General features: G+C 52.4%; 7 protein-coding genes across 7 annotated transcripts; 3 read left to right on the forward strand and 4 right to left on the reverse strand.

The window, feature by feature from the left end:
- Positions 1-100: 100 nt before the first annotated feature.
- SLD2 (DNA replication regulator sld2) lies at positions 101-1,624 on the forward strand (the record flags this gene model as incomplete). The annotated part of the gene is made up of 3 exons (XM_049403427.1): positions 101-233; positions 285-1,214; positions 1,266-1,624. The coding sequence occupies 3 exons, from the start codon at positions 101-103 to the stop codon at positions 1,622-1,624; spliced, it is 1,422 nt and encodes a 473-aa protein (XP_049250861.1).
- A 673-nt stretch (positions 1,625-2,297) lies between these two features.
- Positions 2,298-3,195, forward strand: J4E88_009830 (uncharacterized protein; the record flags this gene model as incomplete). The annotated part of the gene is made up of 2 exons (XM_049403428.1): positions 2,298-2,843; positions 2,923-3,195. The coding sequence occupies 2 exons, from the start codon at positions 2,298-2,300 to the stop codon at positions 3,193-3,195; spliced, it is 819 nt and encodes a 272-aa protein (XP_049250862.1).
- An 825-nt stretch (positions 3,196-4,020) lies between these two features.
- J4E88_009831 (uncharacterized protein) lies at positions 4,021-5,211 on the reverse strand (the record flags this gene model as incomplete). The annotated part of the gene is made up of 3 exons (XM_049403429.1): positions 4,021-4,172; positions 4,238-4,696; positions 4,755-5,211. 3 exons carry the CDS (start codon positions 5,209-5,211, stop codon positions 4,021-4,023), a joined length of 1,068 nt encoding a protein of 355 aa, XP_049250863.1.
- Positions 5,212-6,060: 849 nt separating this feature from the next.
- On the reverse strand, positions 6,061-6,396 carry J4E88_009832 (uncharacterized protein; the record flags this gene model as incomplete). Its single annotated transcript, XM_049403430.1, has 1 exon — positions 6,061-6,396. One exon carries the CDS (start codon positions 6,394-6,396, stop codon positions 6,061-6,063), a length of 336 nt encoding a protein of 111 aa, XP_049250864.1.
- A 497-nt stretch (positions 6,397-6,893) lies between these two features.
- Positions 6,894-9,220, reverse strand: J4E88_009833 (uncharacterized protein; the record flags this gene model as incomplete). Its single annotated transcript, XM_049403431.1, has 3 exons — positions 6,894-7,100; positions 7,152-8,857; positions 8,917-9,220. 3 exons carry the CDS (start codon positions 9,218-9,220, stop codon positions 6,894-6,896), a joined length of 2,217 nt encoding a protein of 738 aa, XP_049250865.1.
- A 2,036-nt stretch (positions 9,221-11,256) lies between these two features.
- Positions 11,257-12,223, reverse strand: DPH5 (diphthine synthase; the record flags this gene model as incomplete). The annotated part of the gene is made up of 3 exons (XM_049403432.1): positions 11,257-11,857; positions 11,905-12,029; positions 12,089-12,223. The coding sequence occupies 3 exons, from the start codon at positions 12,221-12,223 to the stop codon at positions 11,257-11,259; spliced, it is 861 nt and encodes a 286-aa protein (XP_049250866.1).
- Positions 12,224-12,534: 311 nt separating this feature from the next.
- On the forward strand, positions 12,535-14,146 carry J4E88_009835 (uncharacterized protein; the record flags this gene model as incomplete). The annotated part of the gene is made up of 3 exons (XM_049403433.1): positions 12,535-12,582; positions 13,170-14,093; positions 14,141-14,146. The coding sequence occupies 3 exons, from the start codon at positions 12,535-12,537 to the stop codon at positions 14,144-14,146; spliced, it is 978 nt and encodes a 325-aa protein (XP_049250867.1).
- Positions 14,147-14,248: the final 102 nt, after the last annotated feature.

Raw genomic sequence — 14,248 nt, forward strand, 5'->3', positions numbered from 1 at the left:
GTTTTGTCGCGTGCACGTAACGCGTACCGCGATTTGAGATGCGGAAATCAATTACGCTCGCGTTTCCGCTTTCACGCATTCCTACCCCACACAAGACGACATGAGTAACGACGACATTGAACAGCGCTGCACTGTGCTACGACAGGAACTGAAGGTCTGGGAAAAGAAGTTCGCCGCTGAAAACAATGGTCGGAAGGCGGGACGCGATGATATCAAGGCCAATGCCGAGATCTGTACGTATAGAGCGACGCCAGTAGCACTGGTGTCCTGCTAAACATGTTCAGCACAAATGTACAAGGAGTACAACAAGCTACGAGTACGATTATCCAGTAAAGCCGCGCCGCAGACCCCCTCGAAGCGCGCCCCAAGCCGAAAAGCGAGCCTCGATGTCGAACGCACACCAAAAGCAGCGCCCAAACCCAATCTTTCTACGCCGATGAAGAGGAAACGAGAGGACGAAGATGCACTAGAGAACGTAGATTACGCAGCCGATCTGCTCTCTCCACAAGGACCTTCTGTTATAGGACCCACGCCTCAACGCGATGGCATAGTGCTAGGTCTCTTCGACCAGCTCCCGTTCGCGCAAGGCACCCCGAGCAAACCGCGGACTGTACTAGGAGATGTAGGATTGAATGTTCCACAAACACCGAGTAGGAGACTACAAGATGCGGCAAGCGAGACGTCGCTAGAGTCAAGAGCAAGAGGCGAACGGACACCACTATCGGCTGGGAAGCGCTTCCTCCTGAACCAGTTCGTCACACCGAAAAAGAGGAGATTAGACGAACAGGGTACACCGTCGTCTACAACCAGAGGCCTAGCTACACCTGCATTCTTGAAGAGAGACAATGTCTTGAGCGCTATCGACGAGGTGGAGGAGCCCATATCACGTCCTGCGCCCTGGATGCGCCGCGGCCTGGGACGCAGTTTGAGTTCCATGATACAGGCGATGAGGAAAGACGAGGAGGACCAACTTGACGAGGAGGCGGATATTATGCGCGAACTGGAAATGGAGGAAGAAGGCATCGCCGTACCCAAGAAGTCTAGAGCGCCGCAGATCTTGATCGAAGATAGCCAGGCGGCAATGCCCCTAGGCCCGGACCGAGGCCTTGAGTCTGATGAAGACAGCGAAGAAGAGCCACAACTTGGTCGTGACGGCAAGCCGCGAAAGGCTTGGAAGAAGAAGGGCTTGAAGAGGCAGACACGGCGAGTGATAAGTAAGATGTGCTGTTTCCATCGAAAGAGCTACATGACTAACAACTTCTCAGTGCGTCCGAACGTCGTAAAGCCCAAACCAATACCAGCCGTACAGACACATGACGAATTAGACGAGGAGCAGGCAGCCGTCCCTGAAACACAAGTACCAGCAGACATAGCAGACGAGTTTGGTTCAGATCTGGATGGAGACTCCGACTACGCGAGTGACGCTTCACATACCCCGAGGAGACGGAAAGTTCCAGCAAAGAAACCAGAGCAAGCAAAGGAGAAGCCGATCAAAGAGGGCGTCCTGAAGACGGCGGCCCGAAAGATCAAGGCTACGGCAAATGCCAATTATCGGAGACTCAACATCAAGGGCAAGGCAGCGACTGGTGCAGGTGGAAAGGGAAAGTTTGGGAGAAGAAGATAAGCAAAAGGGACATGATTTGACGATATTCCGTCTGACGGTGGTGAGATGTGTTGGAACTACGAACCGGTCAGGCCATGGACATGTCTACATGCCCCGATACGGTACTCTGGGTAGAAGATTTTCACACGAGTAATCTCTACGGTAACACAAGGTAAGGCGTGGCGTGCTGACTACCCAATCGGTCATGCAAGGCAGACTCTAAAACGTGCAAGAAGGAATGTCAGCTGCAGTATCGCAAACAGAAGTAGACCAATACCAAAGCATACCAACTGCCAATAGTGATATTCCCACGCTGGGACAATGTGACCGGCTAGGTCATCTGCATGGGTTGGTGCCTGGCACGCGTGGGATGTCAGGCTTATATCTTGAAAAGTGTTCAAATCGTACTCTTTGCGCTCATCAATATGTTCAGTATGTTTGACAACAGGTGAAAACCATGGCATATATTCGATATCGTACATTTGAAGGTTATGACGCGCCGTGGCGGTCGGTGAGCACGCAGCCCACGCTAAGGCCAGCACCTCCGACGCCGACGGTCCCCCGACGTAAACCACCGAAGCTTCCACTCGCCGCAACAAACACCCCAACCCGACCACGCCATCAACCCGCCCAATCCCCGCGCTCACCCTCCCCATCATCTACAACCACCACCAAAAGCGAGACACCGCACACCATGGCCGAAAAGGAACTCTCTAGTGTGCTCCAGCAGCTCCACCAGACGCTCAAGTCGCACAACTACCAGCAATCCACCTCATTACTGAGCAAAGCCAAGATCGCCCTCCTCAACCTCAACGCCCTGATCCCACAAGAGAAGTCCCCGCGGAAACACCTGCAGCTCGCGCGTGAGACGCTCGAACTCGGCGCCATCATCTCCATCCGCCTCAAAGACACCGAGTCCTTTACCCGCTACTTCCAGCAGCTGCAGCCCTTCTACTCTTTGCCAGAGTCCACACTACCCAAAGACGGCAGCCAATCGAGCAAGGTCACGGGACTGTACCTGTTGCTGCTGCTGAGCGAGGGCGACTACGCGGGCTTCCACACGCTGCTCGAGACGCTCGAGGTGGCGGCCGCCCAGGCGAGCGCGAAGCTAGAGGCTGATCCGTTTATCCAGTATCCGATTCGTCTAGAGCAGGCGCTTATGGAGGGGAGCTACGATAAGGTGTGGGTTGAGACGAAGAGCGAGAGGGTGCCTGGCGAGGAGTTTGCGTTGTTTACTGAGGTACGTCATTATTGTAGTTACCGCCAAACACACCATATCCTTCATAATTTAAACCGGACTATCTGCTAACACGTCCTAGATTCTCATCGGAACCATCCGCAAGGAAATCGCTTCCTGCTCCGAGCGCGCATACCCCTCCATCCCCATCTCCGACGCCAAATCCCTCCTCTTCCTCGACTCGGAAGGCAGCGTCGTCAACTTTGCAAAGGAGAGCGGTTGGGTTGTCAAGGACGGCAGGATATACTTCCCTCAGCAGGAGGATGAGTATTTGAACAGGGATATTTTGGTTACGAGCGATCAGGTTATTGAGAATACGCTGGGGTATGCGAGGGAGTTGGAGACTATTGTTTAAGGGACAACGAGACTGGTTTGAGAAGAAGAGCAAATCCAGCACATGTCGCAATAGAAAATGGAATTTGGATATAACTTTTGGTAATCGTTGTTGCAGATGACAAGTAGAGGATCAAGTGCAACAGCTGTTTTATAGTCCTCCTCGGCGACTACAGAGCGGAAAGGAGACCAGACATGATGATCTCGACAGTGTCTTTTGGACACATCCACTCTTCGCTTGTGTTCTTCCAGCTAGAAGACTGACAGTGGTCTTTCCATAAACATGTAGGATGTCTCTCTTTCGCGCAAACACGGATCCTTCGTACATGACTTTTTAGTCCTGCTCAGGTTCATTTGCCAAACCAGTTGGTTGATTTTGGCGTGTGAAGCTCACGCACCGAAGAAGAGCAGCACATAGGGTGTCTGCCTATAAAGTTTTTGCTTTCGTGCAGACTTCAACATGAGATAATGAGACAGTGGCTTGTAATCGCAACACTCCAAACTCAGGAACATGTGAAGTGAAGTTGGTGTTTTGAAGCAGACGTAAAGTAGCTGGGTTGGGTTTTTGTAAAAAAGAAGGGAGAGAAAGGCCAGACATAGGTGGTCGGCCTAGATTTTTGTAATATTTGAGGAAGAAGTGTGGAGTTGAGGAGAGGAGAGAGCTGCAATAACCGAAGATTTTATAGTCGAAGGTGTGCGGTCAGAGCCTTCAAAAACCGGTTCTGGACCGCCATGGATTTGCTTTGGTAGCCTTAGATGAGCAGAGCGTATACCGGGGGAAGACTACCACCTCACATCGCGTGTAATTTGGTAGATTTTGCTGCTTTCACTCATACGGTCAACATCTTCAATCGAACACCACGCCCATCCGTCCCTTGGCCTTATGCGCGTTCATCAACTCCACCATCTTCGGCACCTCCTCCAGCTTGAACGTCGTCATATGCGGCGTGATGTTATGCTTCGCCGAGAACTCGACTGCCTCCCTCATATTGTAGCAAGCTGCACGCAATGGTTAGTATCTCCACTCCACTCCATCATTCACACAAACGGAAAAGCAAACTTACTCCCATTACTCGACCCCTTAACCTGATACCTCCCCAACGCAATATCCAACCCATTAAACTCCAACGGCTGCTGCGGAATCCCCACCACCATAATAATCCCCTGCCCCGCCTTGACAATCGCGGGACAATCATCGTAACTCTTCTTGCTCGCCGTGAAGTTTACAGCAGCATGAACACCACCTTTTGTAAGCTCTACGATCTTCTTCTTCCAGTCCTTGTCGGCCATGGAGTTGAACGTGTAGTCCGCGCCGCAGATGCGCGCTTCTTCTATCGCGTCGTCGGTGATGTCGATGGCGATGACATTGTGGCCCATGGCTTTCGCGTACTGGATGCCCATGTGGCCTAGGCCGCCGCACCCGATTACGGCGAGCCAGGAGCCGGCGGGTAGTTGGCAGTCGGCGATACCGTGGTAGGCTGTTACACCTGCGCAGAAGAGGGGAGCTGAGGCCTTGGGATCGACTGTTGGTGGAAAGTTAGCTTGTCGTTAGTGTCTTGATTACAAGCATATGTAACTGACGGTTCTCAGGAAGAATGATGGCTTCCCTAGCGTCTACGACTGCGTATTCGGCGAAATAGCCGTCGGCGCTGAACCCTTGGATTTTGGTTTCGCCCGTTGCGCACCACGCGTTGTGTACGTTCTTGCAGGCGTAGCACTGGAAGCAGCAGTCGACTGCGCAGAGGAAGCCGACCGGGTCACCTTCTTTGAATGTTCTGGCTAGGTCTCCTGAGCCAGTTGATACTACTCTGCCGGTTCCTTCGTGACCGATAGTGACAGGGTTCTTGCCGAGAATCAGACCTTGGTCGTTGGGCTCGAAGAGCATGGCATCAGTGTGGCATAGGGATGCGCTGCCCATTTTGACCAAGATTTCATGTTCGCGCGGTGTCGGGATGGGTATTTCGTTGAGGTGGAGCTTGTTATCTCGCGCATCGTACTGTTGCGCACGCATGGTCTTCTTCTCTGGCATTGAACCCATGATGGATGTAGTTCAGGTATGGAGTATGCTGGGTATGTTTCGAGTGGGCTTGTGTGACGGGAGCGTGAGTGTCACCTGCGCGTCAATGCTAAAGGGGAAAGAGCGAAGGCAAACCAGGCAATGGCGACGGAGGATAGATTAAGAAAAATTTCCGACACGTCGTGTAGTGGAGCCATGTAGATATATCTACCGCGTGCAACGGTCGGGAATGGTCTACCGCTGCATGACAGTGGAGTGAGGGTGATCATTCCCGATAGTCGAGGTGATTATAACCCCGCGGCGCAATACAAACCCCGAGACGAGATGCACCATGAACCAGGAGTGTGAAGAAAAATCGTTGATGTATTAGTAGTATTATCTCGCCCGGGCGTAACAAATAAAAAATCTAAACTGGGTATACAAAAAAGGGTATATGCTAACGAGATCGTAGAGCGAAGCGCAAGGCTTTTGGGCAACAAAGGGAACAAGAAAACGCGTATCAAAGATTGCTTCCAGTGTAGGGCGCAAGGTGGAAGACAGCCCCGCACCTTCCCCCGTCACTCATGGCTCGGCAGGCCGGATCTAGACTCCGAGCTGCCTCCGAATCATGCGTGGGCCGGGGTGTGCACCGGCATTGCCTCCTTCCTGCCCCCAATCCGGTGGTATCGATGTTGTATCTCTTTTTCTTTCGTAACAATGGGTATCTTCTGAAATTTGTTTGTGGCGGGCAGGTGCGTATCCAATTTTTTGAGGCGACGTCGTGGATGGGCGCTGCGAGGATCATGTCGCAGCAACCGCGCCTCTCCGCGAAGCCTTCAATGGTCATGCTGGGCCATTGTTGTGTAGGCGACGGGCAGTCGATAGAGTGCGTTAGACACGCACCCAGGGTAGGAAGCGAGCCCAGGTGTTCTTCTTCTTCTGCACGGGCGGCTTCTTTTCAAGATTGGCCATGTAGAGGGCGTAGCTTCGCTCCATCTTCTCAAAGGCCTCTGCCTTGGCCTTTTCGCAATCAAGCGGGTCGTGTTCCCAGTCGGGGTTGCTTTCTTGCGTGTGGTCGCCGTGGTAGCGCGGAGAGACCGATGGCCAACCGAAGTCTCTGACGAGGAGTTCTGTGGGCGGAGGTGGCATCTCGAGCTTTTCATCAATAACGGAAAGGTTCGTTACGCTGTAGGAGGAGGAAGCGGAGGAGGTGGATGAAAGCGACATGATGGCGGGTGGTGAGAGTGAAGTGCGGATTGCGACGCGTAGGTGGTGGGCAGTTGATGATGACGGCACGGGTGTGGTACGTGGACGACGCGAAAAAGAGGCCGACAAGAGAGCGAATGTAGAATTATAGAGAGTGAAGGAAGATATTATGGGGGTGCTATGTCATGGCCCGCTGGCGATGGGTTGGGGTGCGTTGTCCAGAGGTGCCAGGTGCAAAGGGCAGGAAAGCCTTGAAAGTTGCGCGGCTCAGCCTGGGAGATTGCCCAGTCAGTGCGCCAGGGGCGGTTGGTAGCCGGCGCCACACATTCCTTCCAAGAGTACGGCATCCTCCAGCTAGCGACATTAGATCGATTTCCGGCTGTGGAACGATGCAAGCCATGACGTGCTAGCTGCTGATCGTCCCTGTGCGTTAGATTAGCGTGCCCATCTAGAACATGCATGCACGTTTCAGCGTCTGGTTTGCATTGCCATCTATCGCTACCACCCTCCATGCCACTCTACTTGCGTCGCAAAGTCAACGTCTTGTCCAGGTTGAATGCCGCTGAGATCACCGCCAGATGGCTGAACGCCTGTGGTGTGTTGCCCAACTGCTCCCCCGAACGCGCAATCTCCTCCGAGAAGATGTGCAAATGATTTCCGAAACTTAGCATGTTTTCGAAGATAGTTACCGCCTGTAACAGGTACTTCTCGTTGTACGCGCCAGCCTGTGATGTCAGTAAAAAGCAAAACTTTGTGTTGCAACGCAGACCGCTTACCCTTGTCAACGCCTCGACGAGCCAAAAAGTGCACATGCTAAAAGCGCCTTCTTGCCCACCCACGCCATCGTCGCTCACGGCGTGATTGTACCTGTACACCAAACCGGTACTCGTCAGCCCGCCCTTCTCAGGAGCCATGAGTATGCGGTCGAGAGTCTTGAGGAAGCGCGGATCAGTCGGAGATATGAAGAAGACCAGAGGCGCAATCAAGACCGCCGAATCCAGGATATCATTCGACTCGTAGCTCTGGATGAAGCACTCCAAGTCGGTGTTGTAGCCCTTCTCCATGACTTCCTCGTAGATCTCATCGCGGACCCTGTACCACTCGGCTCGATGCGGACATGGGAAGCTCCTCTTGTCTGCCAGGCGCAATGCCCGATCCAGGGCTACCCACAGCATCATCTTGCTGTATACAAAGTTCTGCTTCTTGCCGCGGACTTCCCAGATCGACATGTCTGGCTCTTTCCAGACAGTACATACGTAGTCCGCGATCTCTCGGACAAGGAGCCACTGATCATATGAGATGGGACGCGAGAACCTATTAACGAGGTAGATGCCATCCATCAACTCCCCGTAAATGTCAAGCTGTACATGGAAAGCCGCGCCATTGCCGATCCGGACCGGTTGGCTAGCCCTGTATCCCTCCAAGTGGGGTAGTTCGAGCTCTGGTATGTCTGTGCCGCCCCAGATGGTCATCATGATTGGCAAAGCTCCCTGCCGCGCTTTGGCCTCTTTGACACGTTGGAAGATGTAGCTTATGTAGGCTTCAGCTTCATGGCTGATACCCATCCGAAGAAAGGTGTAGATGGTGAACGACGCATCGCGCACCCAGGAGTAGCGGTAGTCCCAGTTTCGCGATCCACCAAAATCCTCGGGCAGAGAGAAAGTCGGTGCAGCAACGATTGCTCCGCTTGGCTCGAAGGTCAGCATCTTGAGAATCAGCAGACTCCGCGTAACCACCTCTTCCCATCGGCCTTTATACTTGCTCTGCTCTATCCACCTGGCCCAGTACATTTGGGTGTTGGTCTGCAGGTCTTGAACTTGTTCAGTCTCAATTACGTCTGGGCTGTGGTCTTCCGCGTCGCGCAGTATGAAGGATACGGCCTGACCTTCGTTTAAAGTGAAAGCGGCCGTGACACCATCGCCCAGGTCTTGTGGCTCCGGTGACTTCTCGAAAACCACTCTTGGGCAAACGCCGTCGGGTTCATCCCCACAATCGATCGTTGCGTTGAGCTCCAAGGAGAGGTCTTTTGATTTGAAGGTGACACGTTGCAGACAATGCCCTTGGCCAGTCTTGCCCATGTCGACAATCTCGGTAGTATGCTTGTCCTGCGCGTAGTTGAAAGCAGGGAAGACCTCGACGCACACGTCAACTTTGCCCCGCATACATTCTACCCGCCTGACTAGCCACTTCTTCAGATCGGGACGTTCTGGTACGCTTCCTGTATGGTTGCTCGCGAGTACGTTCGCATGATACTTTTCATCCCAGTTCTTGTCATTCGGTCTAGGGAAGAAGTCCACGACGTTCATGACACCCTCCTCCTTTAGGTAGCGTGTTTGGAGGATATTGCTCGCAGGTAGATACTGCTGTTTAGTCGTACATGTATCGTCGCCAGTGGGCCCTATGCTGAAGTGCCCGCCCTTTTCCTTGTCCAGAATGCGACAGAAGACAGACGGGGAGTCGAAGTAGGGCCAACACATGTAATCTGAAGTAGGCGTACAAAGTCAGTATGTGTTTGACATGCGTTGCACAGAATTTACATACCGATTCCTCCGTCTGTTGCGACCATGGCGCATGTTCTCATATTTCCAATCAGCCCATAGTCTTCTATGGGCATGTAGCCGTTTGCCGAGCGTCTTGAGCTGGAGGTCTGCGGTCTTGATGCGACCCTCTTCATCTTTGGATTTTGCATGTTCTCTTCCTTGCGACTGTGTTGTCGATACAGTTCAGTACCGCTATTTCTATCCAAAGGTAAAGGCGTGCGAGTGGAGGGCGTATTGATGACATCCTGAAGAAGCCGCTTACCGGGCGAGCCGGAATCTTCTATGGCGTCGGTAGGTTTGGACATCGTCAGTGCGCTAGTCCTGAATGGTTGAATCTTTGTAGAGACTGCTGCAAGCGGAAGAATAGAAGCGGGCCGATCAGGCTGTACAGATCATCGTGATGCTTTGTGGTTGCCTCGGCCAATGAATGACTGTGGTGTGACGTCAGACGCACTTACCTCTCAAGGGCTTGACCTCGCAACTTCTACCTCCACCCAGGCAAATGCCCAGGCAGCTACCAACTGCATCAATCTCGCACGTCACATCACGCAGTGTCCAAAAGATGTTCGTGGAGAGACACTTCTAAACCTCTATCCATGGATGTCGCTTAGTATTAGGCGAAGAGCTGCAGTAGCGCTGCGATCAACATTCTAGCCTACTAATACTATCCGAACTCTCCAACTATTATTTCGTCCCCCAAAATCTAGGCATCACACCTGAACAGGACACCACCGGTGCATTTCGACGGGCGACGTCTTGTACGATGTACTTATGGCTACATTCGTTCCGCAATCAGCATTGCAAGGGAACATAAATGAAAGATCACCACTGTCTGTTGTTGGAAAGGAGCAGATTTTCTGACCCAAAGATCTATTCTCTGACAGATAACATTTAAAATGCAGAAGTTGTGGGTGGTTCATCCCTATCTGGATCCACTAACGCAGTAAGGTACCAATAGACGGCAACCGAAGGACGGCCACTCAACCATATTGGTAATGTGCAGGGCGATATAAAAATACAGTACACTCGTCCAAAGACATCGCACCATCTACTATCTACCATCTACTATCTACCATCTACTATCTACTATCTACCATCTACTATCTACCATCTACTATCTCAATATCCCCACGTCCCTAAAGATCGACTTCTCGACCCAACGCAATCAAAACCCCGCCACTCCGAACCGCCGCAAAGACATCATGGATCCAAGCCAACCCTCCCCGGATGGCACTTGCCATTTCTTCCAACTCCCTGCTGAGCTCAGAAATATAGTCTACGAATACACTCTCACGAACCCGAGAGGTGTGGTATGTCGCGAAGAACCATCCAGCAACTCCGGAATATTCCGCTTCTACGCGGTCCCTGTCATGGAAAAGAGACCTTCCAAAAAGGAACGCGAGCAAGATTGGTATGCAAAACAGCTCGACAACAGCCTCGAGACCGCCAGGGAGGTCAACCAGCTTAAACATGTTTGCCGGCAACTGAAGGAAGAGACGAAAAACATCGTTATATGTCGCAATGATATAGTGTTCCCATGCGGTCCACTTCACCTACTGAACTTCCTCGAAAAAGTTCCCATGGCCCTGCATAGTTATCTCCGAGAGATCACCGTATGGGAACACCGTCCCCTCCTTGTACGACAGTTCATTGCAGACAAGAGTTGGCGTTTGATCGCTCGTATCTGCGAAGAATATTACGCCTTTACCATCCGGATGATCTGGCCTTCGCTTATGGAGAAGAAAAGTATACACACTTGTAGCTGTTGGATCATACGCAAGATCGTGGCACTTGCGGTTCATGCCCGTAAAGATAGGACTCTCATCAGTAAGATGAGCGATGTTGGATGGTGGCGGAACATACTATTAAGAACAACGGCGCTCGCGCATGTAGACCCAAAAATAGTCATACAAGGAGACTGGAAGTGGTCTGAAAGTATCAAAATGTTCCCTTCACACGAGCCATTTCCGGAGCATCGGTTCAGGCTCTGCTTGGCCCTTCACCCGTTACAAGAGCAGGAGTTGGAAAAGTGCATCGCAACGATGAAGAAAGTCTTCGAAAATGGGATATAGATGCAAGGACGATACCATGTCGAATACATGGAGAACTGGAACGACGGAAAAGAAACAGGATAACACATGTATACGAAATGTGGTCAGCATTCGCGAGCGAACAGCGCAGACATGGACAGAATGCAGGATCGAGTAGAGGCAACTATGGCTACGCACGCAATGCCCAGCTTCGTCTGTCAGTCTCAGTATGGCATATTGACATTGGATTTTGGTGATTCATCAGAACAAGAGCCGCATCTAAGCGATTTCGCGTGCTGCTACATGCCAACTCATTGCTTGCCCCCATAGTCTCTGTTCCAAACCTCCCTGAACTTCTCCTTGTCCACGGCGAACTCCTCGAGGAAATCCCTTTCAAGGTCGTGTGTCCGCCGACCCAGTATCACCAGACTGTGCAGCGGCTTCCCCAGATCCGCCTCACACAGCTGTGCCAATGTTCCAGCAACAATTTTCTCATCCTCCGCACCAACGCGCGCAACACCCACAGCCAGGCTCTCCTTGGTGTAAGCACCCTCCTGCTTGACATCCTCCTCAATCTCCAGCATCTGCTGCGCGCACTGTGCAACAGTCATGTATCGCGGCGGCTCGTAGATCTTGCGTCCGCGCGCCATGTTCTCCAGACTCTGCTCCTTGACCTTGATGTCGAGGAGGACGAGCGTGTGTAGGCCGATGGAGACGTTCTCCTTGATGCGGTCGTAGAAGGAGGCAGGCTTCCAGTTGTCAAGGAAGAAGACCATGGAGACTGTTTGCCCAAAGTTGTAGAGTTGCAGACCGGTCGTGCCAATCGAGGTCAGGATGCTGGCGTTGGGGATGGAGCGGGTGGGGATAGAGAGTTCGCGGGCGCGGAGGACGAGGTCGGTGTGTGTGGTCGCTCTGTTGGGTGTTAGATAGGCGTAGTATGTATTCGTAGAGGAACATACCCGAATGGATCGCCTACGACAAGGAATGCGACGTCGACTTTATCAGCATCTTTGAGGATATCGTCGCTGGACGACTCGACCATTTCGCGGTCGGCTATGATGACTTCGCGGCCATAGAAAGCTTCCTACTGCCGTGATAATTAGTTTCCCAGTGCCTCGCCCATCAGTCGCATATTCGACTCACAAGCACATCCTTCTCCACCAGCAGCACCGCCGTGTACGCCTCGAGGTAGACGCGCTCCGCCTTCTTCACAATGTCCAGACCCTTGACAGTGATGTCCTTCTCGTCCGCCAAGCCGAGACCCACGAGATACAGCATAATGGGCAGTGGTGACGCGTGGGGTGAAAGTTGTGGTGGGGTTGGTCGCCAAATTGACAAAAAGTTAGGCGGGGCTGATGATTTGCATGTGGTAGGGCTGAGCGTGCCCGGGCCAACCCGTGCTGTCGCATCAGGCATCGTCTGAAATCGCGCTAGTAGACCGCAAACCGCGTCCCATCCCCGGACTCCATTCACATTCCTCGCCGCGCCCCACGCCTCTTGTGTTCGACTCTCTGTTCTGTATAGCTGTTAGAAGTTGGCGACGCGCTTTGTATGATTATAGGAGCCTTTGGGCGACGGAGTAAGGCACCATGTCGGACAAGGATAAGATGGCCAAGTATCGGACGGAGATCCAACAGGTTAGTCAATTGCATCTTCTTCTTGTGGTCTTCTCATGACTTTTCTTTAACACTCCAAACAAGAAAGAGATGGACTTCTGAAAGTTTGGGTTGAACTGCGCTGCCTATAACATTATCGACCTTCACATCCTTCCCTGCGCCTACCCAAGCATCAACACAATTTCACCTTTCGATTAAGTCGTTTGAAGACTTTGGAAATTCCTTCCCACATTAATTCAATGTTCATACATCGAATATGGGTTATTGTTCTTGTTCATTTGCAGTCACGTTACAGACGGACAGCCAACATGGCCCCAACTCTACTTCACCTACAATCATCTCATCTCCCACCCCATCCCGTCTTGCAAAGATGCAAGCGAGCTCCCAAAAAAGCTCACCCACAAGGTGCCCCCAGCACTTGTACCACCCATACATTTCCTTGACTCACACCCTTGCCCCCAACCATGTTGCAAGAGGCCACCACCATGGCCTCCTTTACATTCTCCCCTGCGCTTTCTTTGCCCCCAATATCTCGGCCCGCATCTCCAAAAGCTTTGCTCTCGTTTGACGTTCAATTCGACGTTGGCCTGAATCTAACGATCCCACAGATGATGTTCGTCTCCGGCGAAACCGGCGAACCCTCCCCCGAAACAACCACGCTGATCGAATCAATCGTCCAAGACCAAGTCCAGCACATGCTACGAGAATGCACAGCCCTAGCCACACGCCGCGGCAGCAAATCCATATCCACAGATGACCTCTTCATGTTGATCCGGCACGACCGCGCCAAAATCTCCCGCCTACGCCACTTCCTGCAATGGAAAGACGTGCGACGCTCCGTCAAAGACTCGGACGACAAAGGCGGCGACGGCGGCGCAGACGTCGGAGCCGGAGATGCAGACATAGCCGCCGGCGTCGTAGGCGCAGGTGGTCCCGGCGCCGCCCCCGTCGACGCCTCGAAGAAAGCCAAGCGCGCAAAAGTTGATCTAGTCTGGGACGTGCATTCCTTCTTCACTGAGTTTCCCCCGCAAAAAGACGATGTCGAAGACGAGGAGGAAGAGGAAATGAATTACGCTACCCTGCAACGCCTCAAGAATGCAGACGAACGTACCAAGGACATGACGAGGGAGGAATACGTCCACTGGTCTGACTGCCGCCAAGCATCCTTCACCTACCGCAAAGGCAAGCGTTTCAAAGAATGGGCGGGTTTCGGCCTCATTACTGATTCCAAGCCTTCTGACGATATTATCGATATCCTCGGTTTCTTGACGTTTGAGATTGTGCAGACGCTTACGGAGGAGGCGCTCAAGGTCAAGGATGCGGAAGATCTTTACAAGAAGAATCATGGTGGTGAGCAGAATAGGCTCAAGAGGAAGAGAGAGCGTGGTCTGTTTGATCCCCCAGAGGAGGCGAGGGAGCCAGTCCAGCCGAGTCATGTGCAGGAGGGTTACAGGCGGCTGCAGAGGGGGAACAACAAGGCGAAGGCTATGCTCAACTTTACGAGGAACGTGCATAGGGCCGCGCTCAAGTTGGTGAGTAACATCATGCGATGGATGAGAACATGTACTAATGACACCAGATCTAAACGCATAGTCATGCGACTATAGTTGGCTCAGCACGAGGTGTTTGGATAAGGCGCTTTGGTTATTTGATACCCTAAGCAGGTAACAGGGTGTATGGCGTCCGT

The sequence above is a fragment of the Alternaria novae-zelandiae genome (genome assembly GCF_023758075.1).
Source record: "Alternaria novae-zelandiae strain BMP 2774 chromosome Unknown scaffold_26, whole genome shotgun sequence".
In the NCBI taxonomy this organism is placed as follows: domain Eukaryota; kingdom Fungi; phylum Ascomycota; class Dothideomycetes; order Pleosporales; family Pleosporaceae; genus Alternaria; species Alternaria novae-zelandiae.